The 24,503-nt window shown below is 39.1% G+C and overlaps 1 protein-coding gene across 1 annotated transcript in view; it reads right to left on the bottom strand.

The window, feature by feature from the left end:
* Positions 1–24,503, bottom strand: part of LOC138727648 (uncharacterized) — a 79,208-nt gene that overhangs the window by 13,386 nt on the left and 41,319 nt on the right. Inside the window, exons 36-61 of the mRNA XM_069870312.1 lie at positions 24,005–24,222; positions 23,413–23,606; positions 23,023–23,325; positions 22,037–22,266; positions 21,146–21,304; positions 20,276–20,353; positions 18,615–18,971; positions 17,675–18,031; positions 16,507–16,857; positions 14,964–15,095; positions 13,895–14,044; positions 13,313–13,429; positions 12,224–12,397; positions 11,336–11,543; positions 10,274–10,440; positions 8,812–8,924; positions 7,714–7,795; positions 6,986–7,123; positions 6,520–6,682; positions 5,948–6,069; positions 5,404–5,544; positions 4,928–5,041; positions 4,436–4,564; positions 3,806–3,967; positions 2,516–2,680; positions 1,248–1,413 (exon numbers count right to left, since the gene is read on the bottom strand). Of these exons, the coding sequence (XP_069726413.1) occupies positions 1,248–1,413; positions 2,516–2,680; positions 3,806–3,967; positions 4,436–4,564; positions 4,928–5,041; positions 5,404–5,544; positions 5,948–6,069; positions 6,520–6,682; positions 6,986–7,123; positions 7,714–7,795; positions 8,812–8,924; positions 10,274–10,440; positions 11,336–11,543; positions 12,224–12,397; positions 13,313–13,429; positions 13,895–14,044; positions 14,964–15,095; positions 16,507–16,857; positions 17,675–18,031; positions 18,615–18,971; positions 20,276–20,353; positions 21,146–21,304; positions 22,037–22,266; positions 23,023–23,325; positions 23,413–23,606; positions 24,005–24,222 (4,690 nt within the window). The remainder of the gene's footprint in view (positions 1–1,247; positions 1,414–2,515; positions 2,681–3,805; positions 3,968–4,435; positions 4,565–4,927; positions 5,042–5,403; positions 5,545–5,947; positions 6,070–6,519; positions 6,683–6,985; positions 7,124–7,713; positions 7,796–8,811; positions 8,925–10,273; positions 10,441–11,335; positions 11,544–12,223; positions 12,398–13,312; positions 13,430–13,894; positions 14,045–14,963; positions 15,096–16,506; positions 16,858–17,674; positions 18,032–18,614; positions 18,972–20,275; positions 20,354–21,145; positions 21,305–22,036; positions 22,267–23,022; positions 23,326–23,412; positions 23,607–24,004; positions 24,223–24,503) is intronic.

Raw genomic sequence — 24,503 nt, 5'->3', positions numbered from 1 at the left:
AGTCAGCTTTTTAATCACTTAGGTACTTAATCAGTGTCTCAGTGTGTTAGGAGATCAAAAAACAAAAGGCAATAAAAAGGAGAAAATTAGATCAATGTCAGTGCTTGATTTCTCTCTTCTGTGTGGCTTGTGAATGATTCACAGATACAGATTTACTAGTGTAAAGAAAACACTGAATTAATGTCAATCTAAATAATTCTCTTAGTCACTGTGATTCACAGGCTTTTTTCTACCTTAGCCTTCCTCTGTTCTGATGTTTCAAAACCACTTAGACCATATGAAAGAGAGCCAGTCGCTCGCCCACCCATCACACACAAAGCTCTCCCTGCCCAAGTGCTGGTCAGCACAAGCAGAAATGGTTGACAAAGGACGCATAGAATCTGGGTTGAGAGAGTTGAGCTTAATAATTTCTACAAACTTATGATTTCAGTAACTCACAAACCAATGGTCTTAATCTCAAATACATCACAGCACCTAAAACTGATGCCATGAACCTGAGAGCAATTCCACTGCAGAAGTATGGAATGGCAAATATACGTCTGAGACGACAGCTGGGACTGTCAGCAAGAGGAGTTAGAGACAACAGTCATACCACCAAATCTATCTGGTTTGCACACAAATCTGATGTACTTGAAACGTGGATGAGTCACAACTGAAAGCACTTGCAGCAGGTTTCGTTTCAACTTCAGTCATCTAAAAGCTTAGCCCAGCTGAGCCAGCAGCCTGGTTTCCTCTCTGTTGTCAGTCAAGAACCTATTGCTGCTGAGAGAATCGCCTGCAGAGGGTGATTTCATACATCCTGTTTCATACATCTCCTTCAGCATGGGGTACACTCAGCCTCTGGAGGTGCCTTTCTCTTTCCCTTCATTAAAATTGGAATGTAATGGTTATCTTAAATGAGGCACAAAACTGTAAGATGCCTAAATCAAGATCCCCATCTATTATAACCCTCCCCTGAATAGCAATAATACAAATGTCTCTCAAACTGACTCTTGTGTAACAAGTTTCAAAGTTCAGCTTTTCATTATCTGAAAGACAATAGTGCCAGGAAACTGGGCTAGCTTGGCACTAGAGAGACGCAGCCTTTCTTACTGCCTCTTCGTCCTGATGACAGCTGTGAATCGCAGAATCATAGAACATTGCACGTGAGAAGGGACCACTAAGGATCAAGTCCAACTCCATGCTCCTTGCAGGACTACCTAAAACTAAATCATATGACTAAGAGCATCTTCTATGAAGGTACGTACCTTTCAAATACCCCGTGTAGTACTGAAAACACTCCTTTCCTTTAGAAGCAGCTACTTTGACTTTCTCTTTCTGATCAATAATCCCTTCCACCAGGATCTGGCTCTGAACAGATGAGGAAGTAGCAGTTCCTGTCAGGCCTAGCCAAATATCTTCAAAGGCTTTTAACTGCAGCCATAAAGGAAAAACATTTATTCAAAGCTACCGCACAGAATTAATGAATGTTCAGAGATGACACTCAAATATCAGTGCTTCCCACAGAAGGGTACGTGGTGAGGGGAGTGTTTCCCAATGCTTGTGCCCTTCACAGGAGTTACACTCTTAAGAGAGGCACAAATGTTAGGATGATTGGTTCAAGAATCGAATGACTGCATAGCACTAAGCTTGTGGACAAAATGGTAGCAATGAAAGAAACGTCTCTAACAGTCAATTCCCTGCCAGGCCACTAATTTGTGCCATTGATTCCAAAACAAAGAATAGAGAAAGCCCAAGTAGAGCAGCTTCTTTCATCTCCCCTCCTTCTAAAGAGAGAGGGAAAAATAATTTCATATTTGTCTTAGCCTGTTACTGATTAAATCATCGTCATCCTGTTCAGGGGTGGCCTATTGTCTCAGTTAATTACCACTGACTACTCACATTCCTTCTAATGAAGAGTTTGGATGGTGCTGACCACATTACTTTTCTGTCTCATTCTGTTGCCACCATCAGCTCCTTCGCCTTATTCATTTCACAGAAAATTAAAAGCAAGTGCAAAATAGAGGGGGAGAGAAAAAAGGAAGAGATTTGTTTCAGGATGAGCATCATATTAGCTGTTCGGTGCCTTTCTTAAAGCCACTTCGTTTTTCTGGCAAATGATGCTTTGTATGAGTCTCACATTTTGTTTCTTTTTTTTAATTTGCTATGGTGCAAAAAACCCACCGATTCCTCACCAAAGAGAGCAGTATTGCTGAAGGACGTGAGCTAAAATAGCACAGCCTCTTGAAACTTCTGCATACTCCAGTCAATACACACTTAGTGTATTTGTCACTGAGCTCCGCGGATAACTAAATGCTGGTGCTTCCTTTCTCTCTTGATCACACTGCAAGTGCATTGCTAAACTGCTCCTCTGAAAACAGAACTAAAGAAATCAGGAGCATTTTATGTTGCCTGTACTTGCCTGCTGTTTTATAAGTCACTGGCTGTACCTGATCAGTTTGGATAATAAATGGCAGTAGGCCTTTAAAATACAAAACCCAAAGCCCAGCACCACTAAAATAAAATAAAAACTCACTTCGATTTCCAAAGAATAATTCTTCACATCAGCTGTACTCCAATTTTTTACAGATACTCCAACCAATCCCTCTTCTCTCCCATGATCAGCAAGGTGGAACCTGCCCTCTGACTGCAGAATAATGTCATCTTTGTTCAGCTGGTGTTTTCCAGTGAAAACAATTACCTAAATATGAACAAAACAGGTGGTTAAAGCTTAATTCTTCCAAAGAAATGGGCTCTGCATAGAGTAGTAAGGGATTGTACAATGTCTGCAATCTCCTGAAATTACACAATGGAGCGCTGAACAAAACTTGTATTTTCAGAAACCAGAAACCTTCCACCTCACGGTGTCTTACTTCGCTATATCTTCAGTTTCTGTGCCATAACAAGTCACGTTCAGTGAATACAGCCTAAAACAAGATGAACGGCAGTAAGACAATTATATTTTTTTAAACAAGCCCATTTGTTTGGTCTTACGCTTCTCCACTACTCTAGCCAGGCATTTTGACGCGTGCCTTTGAAGAAAAGAATCCAAAATAAGACAGAGGCACCTGATTTTGAAGCGATATGCATATAATCTTTTTTTATCATTATAAACAAGCACTAACACATCTTGGCCCTGGAAAAAAGTTTTCACTGGCATCAGAATCTGGCTGCTGTTCCCCATTGCTAACAGGGTGTCACCTGCTCTGACAGTGCACGAGGAAACCAACTGAGATGTGTTTTAGTCACAGGGAACTGGGAATAGACCACGTCTACTTCAAGCTCAAACTTTTGTGTTTGTTGTGAATACCTACAGCTAACACTGGGGTCCAATGTGCACCTAAGGAAGATCATGGATGGGTCTTTGGTTTATGCATGTAATATAAAAATAAATGACAACTATAAGGTTACACTACGGCTCAAAAATCCATCATTACCAGCAAGGAAGCCATAAAACCCAGTGAACTTCGACCTACAGAGTAAGGAAAGCACTTTTATTCCTCTCCAGTTTCCTTTTTAGTCACTCATAAGCCCGTTTCAATATTCTTTAGAAACATGAAATTAAAGACCTTTGTGAGAAGAATAGGAAATAAAGAACATGGAGGAAGTGGGAATGTTTACAACTGTAATGACCTATAGAATATACTATAGTGGCAAACATGATTTTCTGCTGCAGCCCCTCAAAAGACACCGTTTATTTATGGTTCATTAAGTTACAGAAGTACAGTAATTCTCGTGAAAAGTTGCAGCTGAAGAAAACTTGAGTCTCCAAACCAGTAATTACATTTAAAGTGAAGTAGGTTCAATATGTTTATGCGACACTTACATTTGGGAGGTCACAGAACTCAAAGTTCATATAATAGTTTAGAAAAGATGAGTAGTTTGTTTCCATTTTACCCAGAATCTTCTGTTTGGTGCATGATGTCAGGAAAATATTTTCCAGAACAGCTTCTAACAGAAATTTGTCAGGATACAAGAATTGATTTCTCTGCAATGAACCAAGAAAACAAAGTTAACCTGACAACAGAGCCTTAAAACACTCCTCCATGCCCACTCACCCCAGCTCTCAACCTCATCCTGTCCCCATGCTGGCTATTTTATTCTAACAGCTTCAGGGATTTAACCTAACAATTCCACTTGACAATATTTCAGCTTACCAGCACAGTTACTGGTCCCTATCCGACAGCATCAACAGTTTCGCAAGTTTAGTGCACGAGGGAGGCCTCTAGTTTGTATGAACTCATTTTCTTTTAATTATGCTATATTCACCTTCTTTCCTATGCCACAAAATATGTAAAGGGTAAAATGAAATAATGGTATTTCACAGAAAGTGATACTCTACAGAAGCTTTCTTAACATCCACTCAAAATTACACATGAAAACTAAATAAATTCCCATCTATTAAGAACAGCTTCATAAAAATGGTGAGTTAACAGGTACAACTGCCTTCTCTTACCTCGTAAGTTAAATTGTGTTTGAATTTTTTGTCATCCCAGTTCAGATCTAGATATTCATTAAAAAACGCTGATCTTTGCTCTAGAGACCCACACGCATGCAGGTGTTTCACACTTAACACTCTTTGAAGCTGGAAGATGAAAAAAATGAAGACATGTATATTAGTAATTTTCTAACAATGCATTCAAGGTTATACTAGAGGAGCATGCTTTGTGGGCAAAAATATGCCCCTGTGCTTCAATCTCTACCAAGAAACCTAAGAGGTTGACGATTCTGTTCAGAGAGAAAACTGCATCCCAAATACGAACATATTCGGCAACATGAAACAGAATTCTTCAGAAATTTTATTTTCTTCCTCTCTGACGTGAAAGGAAGAAGTTGACTTCAAGTGAAAGACTTCATATGATATCAAGTGCAGAAAAAATTAATTCTGTCAGACTCAAAACTAGAAATTTAGTTACATCCATCCCTTCTTTGGCTCAAAGACTCATACCTGACCTGAAGAGAGTGTCATACAGCCATTCCAGGCAGTGATGTTCTTCTTTGATTTATCCTCCAGGGTTAGTTGAATGTCAGCAGGCTGCCCACCATTCCCTGTGAGCTGCAGCTGAAACCAGAAGAGAAGGATTTGTCCAGTGAACCAAGACTAGAACTAGCAGAAGAGCCTGCAGGGCAATCAGCAGAATGATCACTACCCCGTGAAGGAAAAAAAAAGAAGCACTTAAAGCTGCAACAGAACAATGTTAAAACTCCAGTGAACTCCACCTGATCTGGAAGCTCAAGGCCTTGGACAAACATGCAGGGAAACTGCACTTTTACAACTGAGGTAACAGAAGATAATAGCACTTGCTGCTCTCTACATTTTTTAAGGACAATCCCTGGTTCTGCAATTCTTTGAAATTTTAGGTACACTGACAGTAAATATGGTATCACAGCTTTGCATTTCCCGGCCCTTTCTCATGGTCTCACCTGCTGGTTGTACTTTCTGCCTCTTCTTTCAGACAGGGCATGGACCTCTAGTTGCTTCAGTGTGTAATTAAATGGATGGGCAACAGCAGCTCTGTAGCTCGTACGATCTCTTCCAAACTTCAGAGAAGATGACACTGATACCTGGTCCATATCAACAGATGTAAAAGGAACTCGTGAAGTAAAATACCTCTCCCATACTGACCTCAAACATACACCCAGTAAGATTTCCCATTACCTTTCCCTCAGACGAATTATGTGCGTGATAAAGTCCTTTTAATAGTGAGGCAAATTAATGTTCAAATAAGGACACTTTTGCTACGTGAATTTCCTATATGGCACAGCTGAAAGTATGACTGTTCTCTGTATTTTACTAAAATCACAAACCACGCTTAACTTTGATGAGGCTTAAGTTTGGTCTCATCTTCAGGCACTGTAGGCTCCACTTTTTTATTTTTAATATTCAAGGTTTTTTTTTAAATAAAACCAAAACAAAACAATAGCACTTGCAATTCTTCTGATATTTATTTCCTGTGAGCTGCTGTACCTGGTCCTTCTCGTTCCAAATAACAGTAATGCCATCCTGGTGAGTGCGTGCTGAATGCTTCACATACAAGTTGACCCTGGCATGCGATGGGAAAGGGATGGAGAGAGGATGGAGAAGTTCCACTAAAAGGGAAAAAAGCAAGTAAGTTTTCCCACCACAAAACATCACTGTTCATTTTCTGATAAAGAAAAAAGAAAATGGCATAGAACACATTCTCCCACAGGCAGCAGGACAACAGTAGGTTCCCAGAAAAAACAACAGGCACAGGGTGCTGATTTCTGGTGAATGAGGAGAAATGTAAGCAAAAACAGGAGTCTTTTCTTTACCAGCAAAACAATAATTACCTGCAATAATTAAGAGATTGACATCTATGCCCAAAGCAGCTTCCATCAAGAACAGCCAGGAAAGTAATCTTTAAATTCAGATGACCTTACACTGGGAGAGGAGCAGCTTGCATCTCTCAAACAAGTAAGGGCACTTATTTTCTCTATTGTCTGATAACACAGCCTCAACATAAGATTTAGCACCTCGAGGTGCTAAATCAACACTGGAAAAAGACTTGAGAAACCTACCCTGAATTTCATGACCTCCAGACAACTTCGGGAAGGGTCCAGCGTAAGTGCCTGTTACCTTTAACTCTTTGCCATCCCACAGGGCAATGTGCCTCAGCATACGTGTTCTGTTGCCTTTCTGGTAAACAGTCATAAACACAAGCTGCTTTGGAAGAATTTTTAACTGGAAATAAAAGAGGGGAAACCTATTAAATCCAAAGTTCTCTGAAAGTTTTTTCTCTTCTTTCCTATGTGCTCCATCTACAGGCGCAAACAAATATAAAGCCAAACAACAGCTTGTATCACTGGACACCCAACTCATCTCTAGTCGAATGTCTGCTAGTGCTGCTGGAGAAAGCAAGGGAAAACACCTCATAGCAGCTGAAGCTGTATTTGATCTCCACAGCACCAAGCATCCTGAATGCCTCATTCTGTAAACAGGGCCAGTCACAGCCTGTCTTTTGCCATCCGAGTTGATGATACCAACCTGGGACACTGTCTGTGTTATTTCAACGACGTTAGTGTAGCTGGTTCCAATGAAAGTTAGCTTGGCTGCAACACTGACATCTGTTTTCTCCGTCCTGAGGTAGAGTTTGCCTTTTGCTTCACTCATGTCATAATTTACCTTTCCAAGTCCCCATTAAATGAAGAAAAAAGAAAAGAGGGAAAAAAAAGAAAATAACTATAGTGCTCACATTCTTCACACACTATGTAATATTATGGTCCTCAGGGTCTGAGAGCTCTATGTCATTTTCCCTTATGTTCACATCACAGAAGGCACAGCTACAAAATAGCATAAACTGAATAACATATATAAGAAATTATTTCTTATGTGAACAGGAGTAACTGTGCGGCATTTGACTGACAAATAACCTCATTCACCTTCCTTGCCTATCCTTGTTGTTTATTTCTGCACTGCAACAGCCAATAAGAGCTGCTCTGTGCTCGGTCTCTTTTCTTAGTAGCCAGAAGAATTAAAAATGTTTCTGAGAGGAATCTACCAGAAGTCATAATTAATGCAGACGTACAGAAGCAGTCTCAAATGGAATAAACCCTTTCCAGTAGGCTGGGATTATTAGCATCTTTGAAAATACAAACAACCTCAAGAACAACAAAAAGGTCAGAGATACCAGAACTAGTAATAATGCAGCTCGACTCCATTAGACAAGTCTAATTGGAAGTGATGTATGTGACAGATAACTTGCAGATGGTTACCTTAGAAGATAGCTCTGCTGCCCTGGGAAAGTACTGTAGAAGGAAGGGATGAGTCTGGAGTGCTTTTATATTCAGCTCTTCACTAAAAGGAAGAAATGTTCGACAAGATTTCAGAAAATCCACTCTCTCAGAGAGCACAAGTTCATTGCAGTAACCTCTGAGTTTGCCACAGGTTTTAGATTTGTGTATAGCAGTACCTTCCACTGAACACTTACCCAGGTCACATTTTTTGATGCTTTCATGCGAAGGTAAAGGAGACCAAACAGCACTGAAAAATCTGCATTTGCATCCCAGGGACAGAATGTGGCTGACCGGATCAGAAGTTACTTTGGCTAATTTACTAACCATTAAAAATCAGATATTTTGGAGTCTGACTTTGCAAGCATTGCCATTGTTTCCGGACTTAGAATTTGCAATTATTAGAGAGCTTAACAGAACTTACAGGATCTTTCTGTGCAAAAGTCTTTTGCTAGAAACTTGGGAACTAACTTAACTATTCCAAGCCTGAAAATGTTACATCTCCTGAACACCCTCAAATGCCTATAGTTTGTTTATATACTATACCAAATATTTCTGTTCAGACACTATCACACACTTTTGAAGTAAAGAATTATTCTACTGATTTTACATTTCTTTAAAGAGCTGTGAAAGTTTTTAGAAGACACAAAAAAATGGAGAAATTAGCACAACTGACACAGCAGTACTGATAGCAGCTTAGAAAACTGAGACTCCATAATTTTACAAGGTTCAATTGTGTCAAAATGATTTAATAAGATTTAAAATTCTGTCAAGTTAAGATAGATTTTTAAGAATTTGTCTGGCTCAGCCTTAGAGTTTTCTGGATTATTTCACTGTCTGCTACTTTGATGCTGTGGGGGCAGGCAAAAAGTCCAGCATGTCCCAAATTCTGAGGTGGGGAACATCTCTGCAGCACTTCATAAACTTCCTGAGGGACACAGACAGTTTGGTGTGACTATGCACTTTATCAAAGATTTGTTATCCATTTCACCAGTGCTTTGATGAGTAAAACAGTAACTTTTCCCACAGAATCGCAGTGTCCCTATGACATTTTTAGAGTGCTCAGAATGATCCTTTTACCCTTGCTGGTCTTTTCTCCTTCTGATGGAAAAGGAGAAGTTTGTGTTTTGTTCACAGGTCAGTCCCAGTGCTCCTTCAATTTCATCTTCAGTCCAGACTTCTTTAATTGTCATCTGTGGCAGAAAAGAAATACACAAATCACACTCCATAGCTTTGACCCAGCATTTCACCTAAACTGAGCACAACTACAGAATCAGAGAATCACAGAATCGCTAGGTTGGAAAAGAGCTCTCTCGACTGACTAAAAATCAACATCTTGACTGAAGTTTATCTTCCAGACAGGCCTTCTAGATGCTTTCTAGACCTAAACTAAAAGCATCAAAATATGTCTTCCTTTTCTTCCACAGCTACTCATTTGCAGTATTGACACATATTACATTCAATGTGCCCTGGTTTAAGCCTAGAGGCACTGGCTCTTGTTTATGTCTCCTCTGCTCCTTTTTATCATATACTGTAAAGAAATTGCCTTTCCCTTTTTTTTGCTGAAACAGCTCCACAAATCTTTAACTCCAGGGCATTTTCTTCCTCCCACAGCTGCTGGCTCCTCTGCAGCTCTACCCCTCTAGGGCAGATGAGCACCATCTCCCACACTGAAATATCAAAACATGTTGTGTTTTCCAAAGTCTGCAGGAACAGTAATTTCGGAAGTTCCCATAATTACACTTACACCTTATACACTGAGGCATCTTTGTTCTTTTTTTTTCGCTCGAATCATTAGAGGATAAAGAACATTTCACTGAAGATTAAGGGGGAAGAAGCAGAGTATATATCTGATACCTTTTAATAAAATATTGGCAATAAATAATCACTTGAAACACTGATACTTAATATGCAGGTTTAATATTGATCTAATGTTTATATTTTTCAGCAAATTCTGCCTTTCATCTAGCTACATATCCTCTTATTGGAAGAGAAGGTGATGGATGACTTGGATGTGCTGCTCTGTGCATTACCCTCCAAATGAGAAGAAGGAAGTTCAACTAATACTCCTTTCTCCCAAAGGATGAAGAGATACAGCCTTTGCTGATCTTATCAAGTAGATTGGAATACAAATCTATTTCTTTTCATTCAACACTGCAACATTCTAGGTGTCTATGCTATAAATGGATTAACCAAGCCAAAGAATTCTTTAGGTCTGAAGGACAGCTGTTTTCTACCAAAATTCCTTTCTAACTTTAGTAGCTCATATCAGCAAGGAAGTGACAGTAAATGAGCGCCTTCCTGAAATGATTAATCCTGAAATCAGGCATTTTGGGTACCTGCTGACTTTCCTTGGAAACAGACTGTCAGCTGTGTACTTCAGTTAAACAAGGATTCAGATGAAGTAGGCCAAGTCACCTCTCACCCACACTTGCATAAACCTGGATTATTTTCACTGAGGCCACTGGAAATGCTCTCAATTCATGCTAGTGTAACACAGATGACATCATCAAAGCACAACAAAAGATCTACAGTTCTCTACCTGGAGAAAAAAGGGAAGTCCCAGATGATGGAGAAGTGATATTGAATGCTTCACCTCTGCCATGAATTCAAATGCACCACAGATTTGAAAGTCTGTGTCAACATCCACAGTCACAGTTATATCCTTGTTGTCATACTGGATTTCACAGACAGACTTGGCTTTGTTTTCTAAACAGCAAGAACAAAATAGTGACTTTTTGAGGGCTCATTTTTGATGAATTTCAGTGCTCCCTTTATAAAACTGATCCATCCAGTTTCTGGGTTAAGATATTCATTGTGACAGTCACCTATAAGGGATGATAAGAGCTTTGTTCTGTGGTTGGAGAAGTGCAGTTTTTTGGATGTTCTTGAGTTAACAGATTTTGCATACCCACGTACAAGCATTAAGGGACAAGTCAGCTCCCAGCAGTAATGTATTTTTACAGCTATAGCTAACTAGTTTATAAAGCCAATTGCAGCACTTGGCAAGTAGCAGCCACTTCTAGAGAAGAGCTCTGAGCTGTTTTGACCTCTAGTGATCCCCTCAGTTCCAGCTATAGCAGACCAACACTGCACAAACAACACAGCCTAAAGACCTTTCCCCCACCTTCCTACCAGATTTCACATTCGAAAAATAAATAATGACTGCAATCATACAGTAACCACTCTGGCGGCTGTCCTGAAAGCCAACTCTTGCTCTGCTGCTTTTTCAGAATAGGTGAAAGGAGATGATGCCACTAATATTAGTACTGATTCAATGCCTGGTATCCTCAATAATTCCTGCTCTTTGATGCTTTCACAGTTGTTGGGTTTTTCAACATGAATATCCTTCCATGTGGGCACTGAAGGTACTTGACCACAATGTAAACCAGCAGTTGACAGATATGCAGAAAGAATTTACATCAAGGCAAGTTTTGAGGATAGACTGGCTTAATTCAGAAGGGGTCTATTTACTAACATTCAAGAAAAAGTCCCTTTTTAGGCACTACCAGCAAATTATTTTGTAGCTGTTGAAAGAACAGTTGAAACATCCTCAAAGGGCTACTACGAAACATGAGGGCTGCAAAGAATGACAGGTACCTACCCAATTTCTGTAAACTGAGAATCAAGTTGATTGCGTTTGGGTAGCCAAATGCCTCTAGTGCCTTGCTACTATGTACACTTTGGCAAAAGATATCCACTTGGTGACCAACGAAATAGGAGTTTATGATGTACGTAATTGACGCTTCTCCAGCTGCAATGCGCATATATCTTTCTTGAGTAGCACTTCTCCCTTGAAAAAACATGTCTATCTAAAAAATGGCATTTAGATATAAGTTCTTGGAACAAGATTTAAATACTATTTAATTTTAAAACAAAAGATAAATCAAAGTAAAAGTTCTCTCCAGTTCTCTCCTATACTTATTTCAAAAATCTATCCATTAACAGAAAAATCTTAGCCTTTCATTAGTCATCTATGATTTTCCAGTATCAAGTCTGTTCAACTGAATGAATTTCAAACCACAGTAGCTTCATTGATTTATGTCAAATTCTCACTAGGTTCTCTTTCATCCCACAAACACATGACTTTTTATTTAAAGGAACCTTGAACCATACATACTGCCAATAATTAACAACAGGTAAGTACTCCAATACTTACCTGGAAAAAAGTTCTTATAGAAGTACTTTGTTAACTATAACATTGCTGTTAAAGAACAGAGGAGCAATATTCCAATTCCTGAAACTACTCTCCTTTAGAGTTACAATATCAACAATACACACTGTACTAACACTGATCAGAATGCAATAATCTGGTCCAGAAACTAGTAAAAAATTAATTTTCTACTTCAGTAGTTCAGGTTCTAGCCACCCATAGTTTTTAAATATCAGAAAATGGTCTCCATACTTTACAAAATGGTAGTTTTTATTTATGCCACAGGCTATTACATTGTAATAAAGGATAATAGTTCTAATGAAAAAAAAACAAACCTACCTGTAAAGATGTTGGTATTCTGGCTTGTAGCAGCCATGGCAAAGTCTGATGGAAATTCCCAGTTATGTTGGTACTTGTTTCGAACTCCTGGATTTGTCCTTCGAGAACCATTAGGTGAGCACCATAATGCACTTGCATACTCAAGCTTTTGATCACTTTCAGGTTCAAGACAGCCTGTGTACAACAAAGGTAAATTGTGAAAAGGCAGCTTTGAAAAATGTACAGCTCCTTTTACACTGGATTCTTTCTTTGGTTCAGGCAGTATCATCTCACAGATGTGTCAAAAAAAACCCCAAAACTTGTACAATTTAGTAACAAAATATAGTTACAGATGTCCCTTCTATTTTTAAGTTCAACATTTTATCATATATTGCCCAAAGAAGCTGTGGATGCCCCGTCCCTGGAGGTGTCAAATGTCCCAGGCCATTAATTTTGCACAAAAAATGACAGTTCACACATCCTGCAATGCACTTCCATAATAAATACTCCACCATACTTCAAATAACTATTGAAGGACAGAAGACACTGCTGCTCTCTCTGGCAACTGATTAAAGGTAAGGAAGACCCAACTTTACAAGCAGAGTGCAGATAAAGATGAGCACTGAGTCTAGAAATACTTACAAGTGTACCACCTCAGCTTTCATTCAAAACAACACAGGCACCTTAATTCAGAAGGATGCTCTATTGAAGACTAGATTGTATTTTAAAATGTTGAGAAAAATCTTTCCACTCGTACTCCAACATTAGGTAGGTTGCTTGTGGCTGTGGTTTGCTCCACCTGGGCTATATTTCATAGCAATAAGCTTTTTCTCCTGTATAAATCTTGACTTTTAAGTGAAGCAGTATTCTGAAACAACTTTGAAATCTGTGCTATGATGTTATGCAAGATGGCATAACAGAATAGGAAAGCTGATGGAGATGCCAAGGTTAACAACTGAATGAGTAAAGTTCTACCCTTCTTGACAGAAACATAAAAAATTTCAAATAACAAATGTAAAAAGTCGCATCTACACTCGCTGCCATCTGCCTTCTACAGCCACTGCTTCCATCAAGGAAGCAGGCTGGATTCACATCTGTGTGATAACTTACCTGCAGCTCAATCCTGTCTTTTATTTGCAAAGTCTGCAGTGCCTCTATGTTATGAGTCAGTTTGTAGTTAAGAGACACAACATCCAACTTCCGGACAAAGCTCAGTTCCTCTGTAATCTGCTCAGTCCAAATAAAATGTGACAAACGTTAACTGTGGCACAACTCTGATATCGAGATGGCTCTGATTAATTGTAATTGTTGTATTAACTACACATTAGAGTAAAATTAGGAAAACTATGAAAAATTTATGGTGAAAAACTTACTAGTTTTTTTAATGCCACAACTTTAACCTGTATTAGGGAATGTGCTGCACCAAGTGAAAACACCTGGTAAGAAAGGTTTGATACAGTTTGCAAATGGGAGTCACGGATGTTAAATTTGTTACTAAAAACAACGTATAGAGGCAGTGGCTGAAAAATATTGCCTTCATTTAATTAAGGCCTTTGAAACCAAATCAGCCCCTGCAGTGTTCCTATAAGGGCCTGACGCAGATCTATTTAAACAGAGAAACAATATTTACCAAATCAATTAGCTCACTTTAACCTCTATTTCATATCCTAACAATACAGACGAGGCACTTACTTGCTTGCTGTTCACACAGAAATGAATAATTCTTTTATAGATGTCGCTGGTGTTTTCTGATATCACATCAACTAACATCTTCATAGGAATGCCAAGCTCAGCAGCTCCTTGAATGTTATGGGTTAGCACGGCATCTAACTCCTGTCTATCCTGTTAATAGTTCACAGCATATATGGCAAAGCATGTATAGAATCCAACACTTGCTGCAATGGACAGCTCAAACCAGAATTTTAGAAAATCTGTCTGTCCTACTTCTAATACTAATAAAAACCAATTGCATTGAATTTAGGGAATTTACACGGGGTAAAAGAGAAAAAACAGATTAGATAAAAATCCATGTATTTCAGCTCCGAGGGAAAAAGGTGTAAATATTTCTGTCTGGTGGCAAAGAGCTCCCCCTAGCAATTTTCTTCTCTACAACACAGAATACACACACGCTACCAGTTATGGCAAGAAAGTGAACAATCACAAAGAAGAAGACATCTCTCCGTGTACTCTGCCCTCCTGCACTGATGGCAAGAGGAGCCAGACTTGTCATTGTCAACAGGACAGCAAGAGATTCACAGACTTTCTTGTGCTGCTGTCTTACTGAAGAAACAAATAGCAGCATCTCAATTAATCACTGCCTGTTATTTTGCAACATAAACCACAGTGATCACTATAAATCACTAGGTTTTCTTCTTGTACATCCCTGTAAACTTTCACGGTGAATGAAAAGTGTTATATTGGAGTACCTGTTGCACAGCTGGACTGAGATCAGCATTTGTGGGTTTGCATATCTTATCATATCTGCCATATACTATAGGGGACATGAAATAGTACAATAAAAATATGTATATACACACACACAAAAAAAAAAAGGAAAGCAAGGAAATTATTCAGGAAGTGCCACAGCCTGTATCCTGTTATCCTATACATCTGTTTTATTGTGCATTACAGGTGTCAGGTTTTAAAAGATTTTATTCTGGCATTTATTACTAAAGCTTAACTGTTTATTACTAATAGCACAGTTTAAAGTATATCACTCAGTATTTCATACATGCGGTCTAATAGTTTGCAAGATACTTACATCAGTGAGTTTTAGTATCAGGAGTGCTTGTAATTTACTTTCATCAACAGTGATCAACGTCTGTGAATCTAGGTTCACTTTATCCATCAAAACATAGCCTGAACCATCAATTTTTCCTGGCGCTCCAAGATCCTAGGCAAGCAAAGGTATATAACCCTTAGGATGTTTCCAAACTCTTGACAGCTTTTTATTGCATTTTATACATTTTGTCATTTCTATTTTGCATATGTCTGGCATATTTTTGATAAGCGAGTCGGCATAAACACAGGACAACGTGGCAACCCTTCCTGCTTAATTGAAAACTCAATTTATTTTCTCTTGGCATCACTTCTGTGGCCAAAAGCATCCATAAATCCAGTGAAAACAGCCAGTACCCATAGGTTCATCATGGCAGCTCTGTTTTTAGAAGAGGGAAGGTGAATGTCTTCCTTGTATATTCATATTTACCCTGACTTGTATATTGAATCCAGAGATCACACTATGATAACACCTCAAACTTTCAATATACCACTCTGTGTATTGGTCAGATCTGTGAGAGGCCAAGTGCTGTGACATCAGGATTTCCAACAACAATACAAGGTTTTCAGTAAGAAAGTCAGCGTGTAACCCAGCTAAATTTAGAACTGCTACTTCAGGAAATCCTGCTGCAGACTTTCTTCCCCTCTGCTTACCTGCAACAGTCTGGCCTGGGAAAACAAGCTATTAGGCTTTTCAGCAAAGAAGCTACTTTTTAGTTACCTTACTAGTTGCAGTTCAGAGTCAGGACCCTATTGTGAGATTTCCATCAAACCCTGAAGTTAACTCTCATTAATGAAACAGGAGGTGGGATTTGGTGGTGCTCAGTCAGCCACCTTAAGCGCTAAGGTTCAGCTCAGGGGCACTTAGATAGCCAGCATTTGCAAGAATTACCAGAGAAATGGCTAACCAGGGCTTTTCAAACCAGCTTGTTCCCAATGTTGCTGTTTGGATTTCAACTAAATTCTCTGAGATATTTCTCAACTGAGGTCTTACAGGAAATAACTGCTGTTTAATGCCAGCTTTTTCACTCTGCATGTTCTCCACAATGGTCATGATACATTACACATCTGCTTGTAAGCAACTGCACTTTTCTATAAAGCTGTATGAAAATTTCCTGGCCTGAAGATTATCTACTTACTTTACATATTTTAAAACTATTCCAGAAATTGGTTGTTAAACTGCTGAGAAACTGTAATTGTTGATAAAGCAAAAGACAACTTCGAATACTTATTATTTCTGGAGATTAAAACCCTGCAGATTTTGCAACTGTGCTTTTAAAAAAAAAGTATCAGGATAGTCCGAGCAAGTTCATTAACTGAAGATACTGATTCATAGAAAATTCAGAGTGAATGACTGTACACTGTACACAAGTATGATGTACACATGAAAAGAAGAGAATGTTTTTCTTATTTCTCTGCTTCTATTGAAATTATTAGACTATTTTCTTTTGACTTTGGTAGGTGCGAAGATACTGGTTTAGAGATATGAATTAAAGAGTAAAGCAAAGGAAACTTCTTTCCAATACCTGAATTGTTTGGCATTTGTTTTCTATAAATATTTTCCACTGAAGGTTCTTTTCAGGGTCAAAGTCCCCGTTCATTTGAAGCTCACAAGCACCTGTTTTCATTCCTATCCCGATCTGGTATTTTAAGTGGTTTCGTGCAGTGATGGACAGCTTATTTTCTCTTGGGATTTCCTTCATCTGAGGGAGGTCATGCCTGAATTGAATTTCCAGTGTAATCTTTGGCTTGCACTCTGCTCTTACTTCAAGATGGACAGTGTTACCTTCTGTTTCAAGGACACAGAGAAGTTCTGCTTGGCACTTGTCTTTCTGAATAGATCCTGTGAGCCGTGACTGAGTTGGAATATTGAGGTCCTATCAAGATTGAAAAAACACCTTAGGATTATACATATACTTTAAGACAAGTCAGAACTGAAGCTTTTTTATTCTCCCATTAACATACAGGAAAGGAGATTTCATGTTAACAGTATCACAGACAAAACCTACTAAAACTCCAAGCTTGTCTTGGAGTGCAACATCCAAAATGAAATGTTTCCTCTTATTCTCTCAAAATAGTTGTAAATAGACTGAAAATTCTACAATTTGCAATATTTTAAGTGGTTTTCATTCCCTCTTCACTATGTATGAAACACACTTTCCTGTCATTTTTCTTGTTATATTGCTACTTTGTAGTTGAAGAAGTTCAAACCGAGGAGTTAGAAGCAAAACACAACTATGAACATCTGGAAATAACCCCTAAATTCCCAGTAGTTGTTATTTCTAACATAGTCAGCGAGGCTAGATAGAAAAACGAAGGCAATTACACAATTTATGGTTGGACTCGATGATCCGGTGGGTCTCTTCCAACCTGGTTATTCTATGATTCTATGAATTTCTACTTCGATAAAAAAGACAGGCCTGAGCATATCTTCTTTGACAAATTCAAAGTGCTGTTGAGCCCTAGAGGGCAGTCTTGGTCTGTGAAGGTCTGTGAAGGCAGTAAAGACTGAACTAATTTCAGTCTACAGCAAACACCTACAAACAGGATACATTAGACACTTTCCTTGCCTAATCCTGTAAGACAGGTGTGTCTTTAGAGCGGCTTTCCAACGCTCAAATATTGTTATTTTAACTCAAACCCTATATGGCCTGCATTTGATCCCAAATCTCTTTAAAAGCCTCCCAGAGCTACCTGTAGAAGCTGACATTCTGTTTCTGTTTCCAATGTCCATTCAGCTTTGTTCTGAACACTGAGATCTCCTCGAGCCTTAAGTTTGCATTTGCCAGCCTGCAGCAGCAAAATTCCCTCAGTGTTGGCGTCCGTGGCTGCAGATAACAGGACAGAGTTTTCAAAAGGCAGCCCAAGCTGACTCAGCCAGGGAACTGAATGCCTGAGCAACCCTTGGAGAGTATATTCGTGTTCGCAGGAAGTGTCTATCTGCACATCAACTGTTCTGCTGTCACACTGGAGGTTCACTAACAAACCGATGTTGCAGATGTTCTGTTGAAATGAGCCCCCAAAGGCTACAATATGAGGCAATCCCATCCTCTGCAACACAAAAGATTATACTATTTAAAGCACACAAGGTAAAGCAACTGTCTTCCTAAATGGTTTCTAATTAATGCGAAAGATTTTCCTGACCCAATAGGCTTTTGGAAAGAACCATCCAGGATGGCTTGTTTCATAGTGAAATTGAAAGTTTCTCTGTAGAACAACAACAAAAAAATGGTACAGGCAAAAAAAAAAATATCCTACAACAACCTTTTCATAAGCAATGCAGAAGAAAAAGTTCATAACCCCAATGAAAACCTTCAAAATTCAAACAAAATTCAAACAGAAACGATGTGCTTTTCAGTAGATTCTAAGAGGAAAAAATGATTTTAATTAAAAAGCTATTATTAAGCAACTGTTTTATGGCAACAGCAGTAACGTTCCACTGTGTTACTCCAAATTCTCATCTTCAAACACACTCTCCTCTGCAAGTGCTCTAACTCATTGCTCTGCCAGAACAACTTTAATGACCAAAAGCGTCCTTTCCATAAATAATAGTGTCAGGAGACAGTTCTCTGTGACTCATTATGACCTCAAATACGTAGACTATAATGCCATAGAGAAAACAACCTAGGCTTACCTCTAGACTGACGCACTTGTTTCTAAAAGTAAGTGCCCATTCTGTATCTGTTTCATTGCTTGCCAGGCTCACTTCTCCACCAGCTTGTACACTGCAAAGCCCAAGGACAATACTAAGCATGCCCTTATACTTGTCATTTTTCATGGCTGAGATCCTCACTTGGTTCTCCCTGTCAATTCCCAGAGACTGAAGCAGAGGCGAAGAATGCTGGAAATCAATCTCCAAATGAGGCTGGATGTTACTGCTGGCATGGAGTTGCAGGCAGGCAAACATGTCATGAAAAGAAACATGCCCAAAGAAGATGACGGTAAAGTTGTTGGTGAACATTGACCCATTCAGTGAAATTCTTGCTGGAGTCTGAAACATTGCAGGAAAAAACTTCTGTCACATTTGTTTTCTTGTCAGACCATGTACTGTTCTTAAATGCTCATGTCACTAAAAGATAAAAATTTCCCTACTACCCTGACACCATTTTGTGTTCATCCTGATTATTTAAAAATGCCTAAACAAATGGTGAGATGGCCCAGAACATTTTAGAGTTCTATAATAAAAATAATAGACACCTCCCCGCCCAACTTCATAACTCTGTTAAAATAATTACTAATACCAGAAAACTCAACTGCTGTTGCTTTTACCATCCTGACTTCTGGTTTTACCTGAAGTAAACAGAGCTCTAGCGATGTGAGAATGTGTTTGACTTCCCTCAGACCTCAGTATGAGTGACCAGGTTGTACCCGTATTAAATGAGGGAGGAACTGAAATACATTTGTCTTTTTTAGCATTAGAACATACATGGGATCAGAGTCACTGTGATTACTGTCTTTCTAGAGACAAACAATCTTCTGTAATGTCACACATAAGAGACATTCTTAACACATTCTTGAGAACACATCAGACTATAAAGTGAATCTTTCTTGAATAGTTAAGAGCCATGGGGACTTTCACAAACAAATGGTTAGCGAGAAAGAACAGGAAACAGAGTAAAACCTAGCACACTGAGACATTCTCAGCTTGTGCCTTGCTTGCTCCCTCATCCAGTTCACATCAGGCTGGCTGCTCAGGAACAGAACACAACCATTTATACTGAGTTCAGTTCTAACTGGCCGAAGATCAGTTTGGAGGCTTCAGCTAGAAACATTAACATGATTCTTGCCTTTTGCATGGTGCTCTTATGATGTTAGTTTTCTGGTAGGTGCAAGATCTTGCATTGAGCTCCAAAGCAGCACAACTTGATTTTTTGCTGTAGGCCACAGGAATCTTGTCTTTAAAAATTGCACCTGTTTGATCCCTAAACATCCCTTACCTCTACTTGCACTCTGCACTTGGGGTACAACCGTGCACTAAGATGTACACCCGCATCACTTGAATGTGAGTTTGTTGACAATTCTGATTCAGAATAAATAAATTCACTGCCTGATGGTGAAACTGAGTTCAACCTGTACTGAGTGGACCTGTACAGTTTTTGATAGAAAAGTAATCTGATCTGTTAGAACCTGTGATAGTAAGGGAGTGAAAGTATCTGAAAGTGCGTGCAAAACTTCCAGCTAACTCAAATGCATTTCTACATCTCTGACATCTTCCAACACTTGGATACCCTTAGTACTTCTTGATAGGAAGGAAAGTATATTATTGACAGGAGAGATTATAAAGGAAGCCAATACCTCAAGATGATGAAATGCAATTGCTCCATTGCAAAGACCAGAAAGTTGTTTCTTCGCAGATTTTCCACTGCAAGCAACCTGTAGGCGTTTGATAATATTTGTTGATACAAAACACATTCAGAGCATGAAGAAAAGCACAGAGGCCTAAAATACAAAGCAGCATACTAAAAGGTTGCTTTCAGGATAAAAAGTGTAACGATACTGAAATATAGCTGTAAGACTAAAGGTTAGAGAGCAGTTTCAGAAAGATAAACAGTTCAGAAGACTCGAGAATAAATCATGCCTCTAATTCTGTATTATCATGCCAAAATATTATCAGCATAGACAAAGACAGAAGAATATCTTCCATCAGTAGGAAACTGTTACTTGCTAGACAGAACTATTTTTGATACTCTGGCTTTTGATTTCTACAGGAGATAGTGGTGTTTCTTATGTTTGGCACAGATAATACCCCTGTCAGAAATGTTCCAAATGCCATCAGCTGTGTCCCCGGCTGCAGAAAGTTCTCAGGGAGTTGGCTGCATAAGAATAGCTGCCGTTATTATTCACTCTGCAGTGAAGGTACATGCACCCACAGCCATGTGATCCACCTGCAAACCCTGCTCCAGTGAGATGGAAAAGTTGGGACTGAATGTTATTGTGCCTGGGCAAGCACTCCCTCCAGTTTAATGACATAAATGTTTTGTTAACCAACACATTTTGAAAAACTGCTCCTTTTATTGCTCAGCAAACATTTTTTAGGTTTTCTGAATGGCAAAATCTCTCTCCCTTCCGACCTGCTAACTTTCTCTCAAGAGGCAAATTCGAACATTTGAAAAGGTGCAGCTGAAAGCTACACTCAATACAACATGTAGCAGTATTTCTGCTAACCTCCAGTACACGTGGAACAATGTCAGTCAGTCCTCCCACATCATGGTGGAGTGAAAGAGAAATTTCCACAGCACTGCCAGTAGTTTTCTCTATTTCGATTTTGAGCTGTTCCATCTCCACTGTGGTTGTTATCCCTGCAGCAATCTTTGTGGTGAAATTCTATGCACAAAAGAAACCAAATCACAGAAACAAACAATAACATCCCAGCAACAACTGGCATAAAGCAGATCACAGATGTTAGTATGTCAGTGACTTGAGCCTTTCAGCATATGTTAGAACCAGCAAAATATTTGAACCCTTCTTTTATGGAAGGATGCTTTGAGATGCAAAAGAATCATGTGTTGTTTACAGACCTATAAGAGAAATGCAGATAAACAGAAGAGTGACCAAACAACGCTGTACCAGGAAACACGATCTGCAATGCTTATGTGGGCAGAGATTTTTAAACAGAAAGCCATACTAAACATTCTTCTGCTCTTTAGTGGACATTTAAAGGACGACATCAAAATTAGTTAAATCCAGTATCAGATGCAGTGCAATACCTAGGCTCACTAACACTTACCTGATGCCTACACATATTCGATCTGCTAGTCCACTTTCCGTTTACTGGGGAAAAATAAAATTGGACAAGACTCATGTTCCTATGCAGCAAAGCATTTCACTTAAATGAGAACTGAAGGTAGCATCTCATATAGTCTAGATTCAGCTCCAAGACTTCAGGTGACAGATACATAGTATGACAAGCAGCCAGAAAATGCCTTTCTTTCACATAGTAATTTAGCATATCCCAAAAACGCAGATGCTTTTGGAATAAGTTGCACAGGAATAATCTACAGTTATCAGAAATGGTTCTGCTAGAAATAAAATAATCACAGACAAACCTCTTCTTACCTCATAATAGCCAGCAGCTTCCACAACAAAAGGGATCCCACATTTCTTTATCTTTGAGATATTGTGCTTTAAACTCACGGATAGGTGGGATTTAGGAGGCTCTGTGGACAGTCTGTGACCTCCAAACACAGCACTAATCCTTTCACTGCCACTCTGTAGGGCTATAGTAACGGTGTGATTTCTTGTCCCACGGTCACACATGGCAGTAAGAATGCCATCTAAGGGCAATCCTATCGATAAGGAAGGAAGCAAAGTCAACACAGCAGTTTGAGCTTGTCATTGCAAAATAGAGAAAAGATGTATTACAGATTAAGAGAAGCCTTCTATAATTTTTCATAAGAGAGAATTTTTAAAAAGTGTAATCATCCAGTTAGCTGCACTTACTGATACTATAGTAAGAAAGGACATCATCTACCATATGAAAATCAAACTTAAAAGGACGGCCAAATCAAAATGTGGCATGCACTTTGGAAGTCAGGGGTTTTTATTTTCTTAATAATGGATATCTATGAATGGGTATTATGTCCAATTCCAGTAGTCAGCTGTTTCAAAACAGGTTTCCTCTGTCCAAAGGCACAAAGGCAATTTGCCCATCCAAGATTATTGATAACTTCAGTTCATGAAAACTGTTGGTCTTGCTTAGGAAACAACAGTTGGCATATTTTAGTCTTCAGTGTAATTTTTTCAATGTCTCAATTGTTCCCCGAGTCAAAACAGATGTAAAAATAAGCTTAGAGGAGCTGATCAGCATGCAGGAATACAGATGTACAAGAGAGAAATAATTTACTCTGAAGTAGTTCAAAGGGGGTTTAAATAGATCAATATTTTCCCAACTATGTTAAAAAGAATGTTGCTAAGATTGGATCACATTTTGTTCTGGTGTGAGCAATAGTAACTCCTCTACTTCCACTGGTCTGCATTCATTCAGATTAATTCACCTTGACACCTCAGTACACCACACCTTCAAGTCAGAGTTTTCTTCATACCTGCATTTTTAAAAAAGCTGATATTATGCGTGAACGTCCCAGTGACTCTGCGGTGCTCGTGACTCATGACACTGGAAAAATCTACAGAAAGAGCTTTCTCGTCCACCTGGAAGCTAGCTAGCCCCCTTTTCATCTCTTTACTCAGCTCCAGGTGGCCTTTCAGTTTTGCTTCCATCGGGATTGCCTGACTGCCATTCTGAAACACAGCAAAAGTGATATTGTGTACAGTGGTATTCCCAAACATATTTCTGTTCCTGAGATGGAGTCCATAGAGTGCTTTGTTGACCATCACATTGATGTTACCTGCAAAATGCAGAAAGGATTACGGTGGAGAGACAGCTTCTTCAGATAGCTGCAGACTTAGCAGACAAACACAAAGTAAAGAAGTACCATCATGAATGTTGTTTTTGCACTTCAGTAATCCATTGAGAGAAAGAAGGTGAGGTATGGCCTCCAATCCAGCAAATGTGTGTTGGACTCTTCCATTTAGGGACAAAACAAAACCAACTTTCTCCTCCCTGGCCCCCATGAAATCCACATGAAGTCTATTTTCATTTAGCTTCATCTCAGAAGATATCAAAAGTCTAAAAAGACAGAGATAAAAATTGCTAATAAGATTTTATTATTATGCTTAATTCATGATTGTCAAAACAACCCCCCTTTCACCGAAAGCAGAATCAATGACAGCAGAGTGCTCAGGACCTGTAGTCAGGTCTGGAGTATCTCCAAGTCTGGAGACTCCACAGTACCAGCTGTTCATTCAAGTTAACCCTACTCCTTGGAAAGCAATTAGGACACATCAAAATGACTTACACCAACATATGAAACACAAAGAGCAAAAGCTTGTCAATAACAGGGATAATGCATGAAAATACACTGGCTCAGCGGCTTCTGCTGCAGTTCTATAGAAGTAGTTACATTTAAATATGCATCACAGGACACTCTTCAGCTCTTCTATCAACCAAGATCCTGATTTCTCTACCTTGATGGAAATATTTTGCCCATGAGCTGGAACTGTATTGATTCTGGCTTTGTCAGGATTGTCTGATGGAGGAAAGCCCTCAATTCGACAGCTCGGGCTGTCTTCCTCTTTTCATTGTTCATATCAACCTCCAGCATCAGCACGTCCCTTCCATTGGAATGAAGATAAAGAGAGCCATTGAAATTGTTCTCACCGTAACTCTTCAGGGCCGCCTGGGCCTACACGTAGAGAAAAAGAGTAGGACATTAAGGAACTCAAATCATGATACAGGATACTGAGATATCAGTTTGAGGAATAAGACCGCAGACAACAAGTTAGACCTCAGATAAAAGGGTGGGGAGCAGAGGAGGAAAGCCCGTCACCATGCTAGAGCTTTCAACAAAAAATTCTGAACTACTTAGAATTTTAAGTATAATTTAACTTGACTTTCAGAGATTTTTGAATTTCAGCCAAAAAACAAGCCACATATTCCAACTGCATGTATCCACCTAGCCAGAAC

Source organism: Phaenicophaeus curvirostris, chromosome 16 (genome assembly GCF_032191515.1).
Source record: "Phaenicophaeus curvirostris isolate KB17595 chromosome 16, BPBGC_Pcur_1.0, whole genome shotgun sequence".
NCBI classification, from domain to species: domain Eukaryota; kingdom Metazoa; phylum Chordata; class Aves; order Cuculiformes; family Cuculidae; genus Phaenicophaeus; species Phaenicophaeus curvirostris.
Note: the sequence above shows the minus strand (reverse complement) of the source record. Positions and strands in the feature narration are given on the sequence as shown.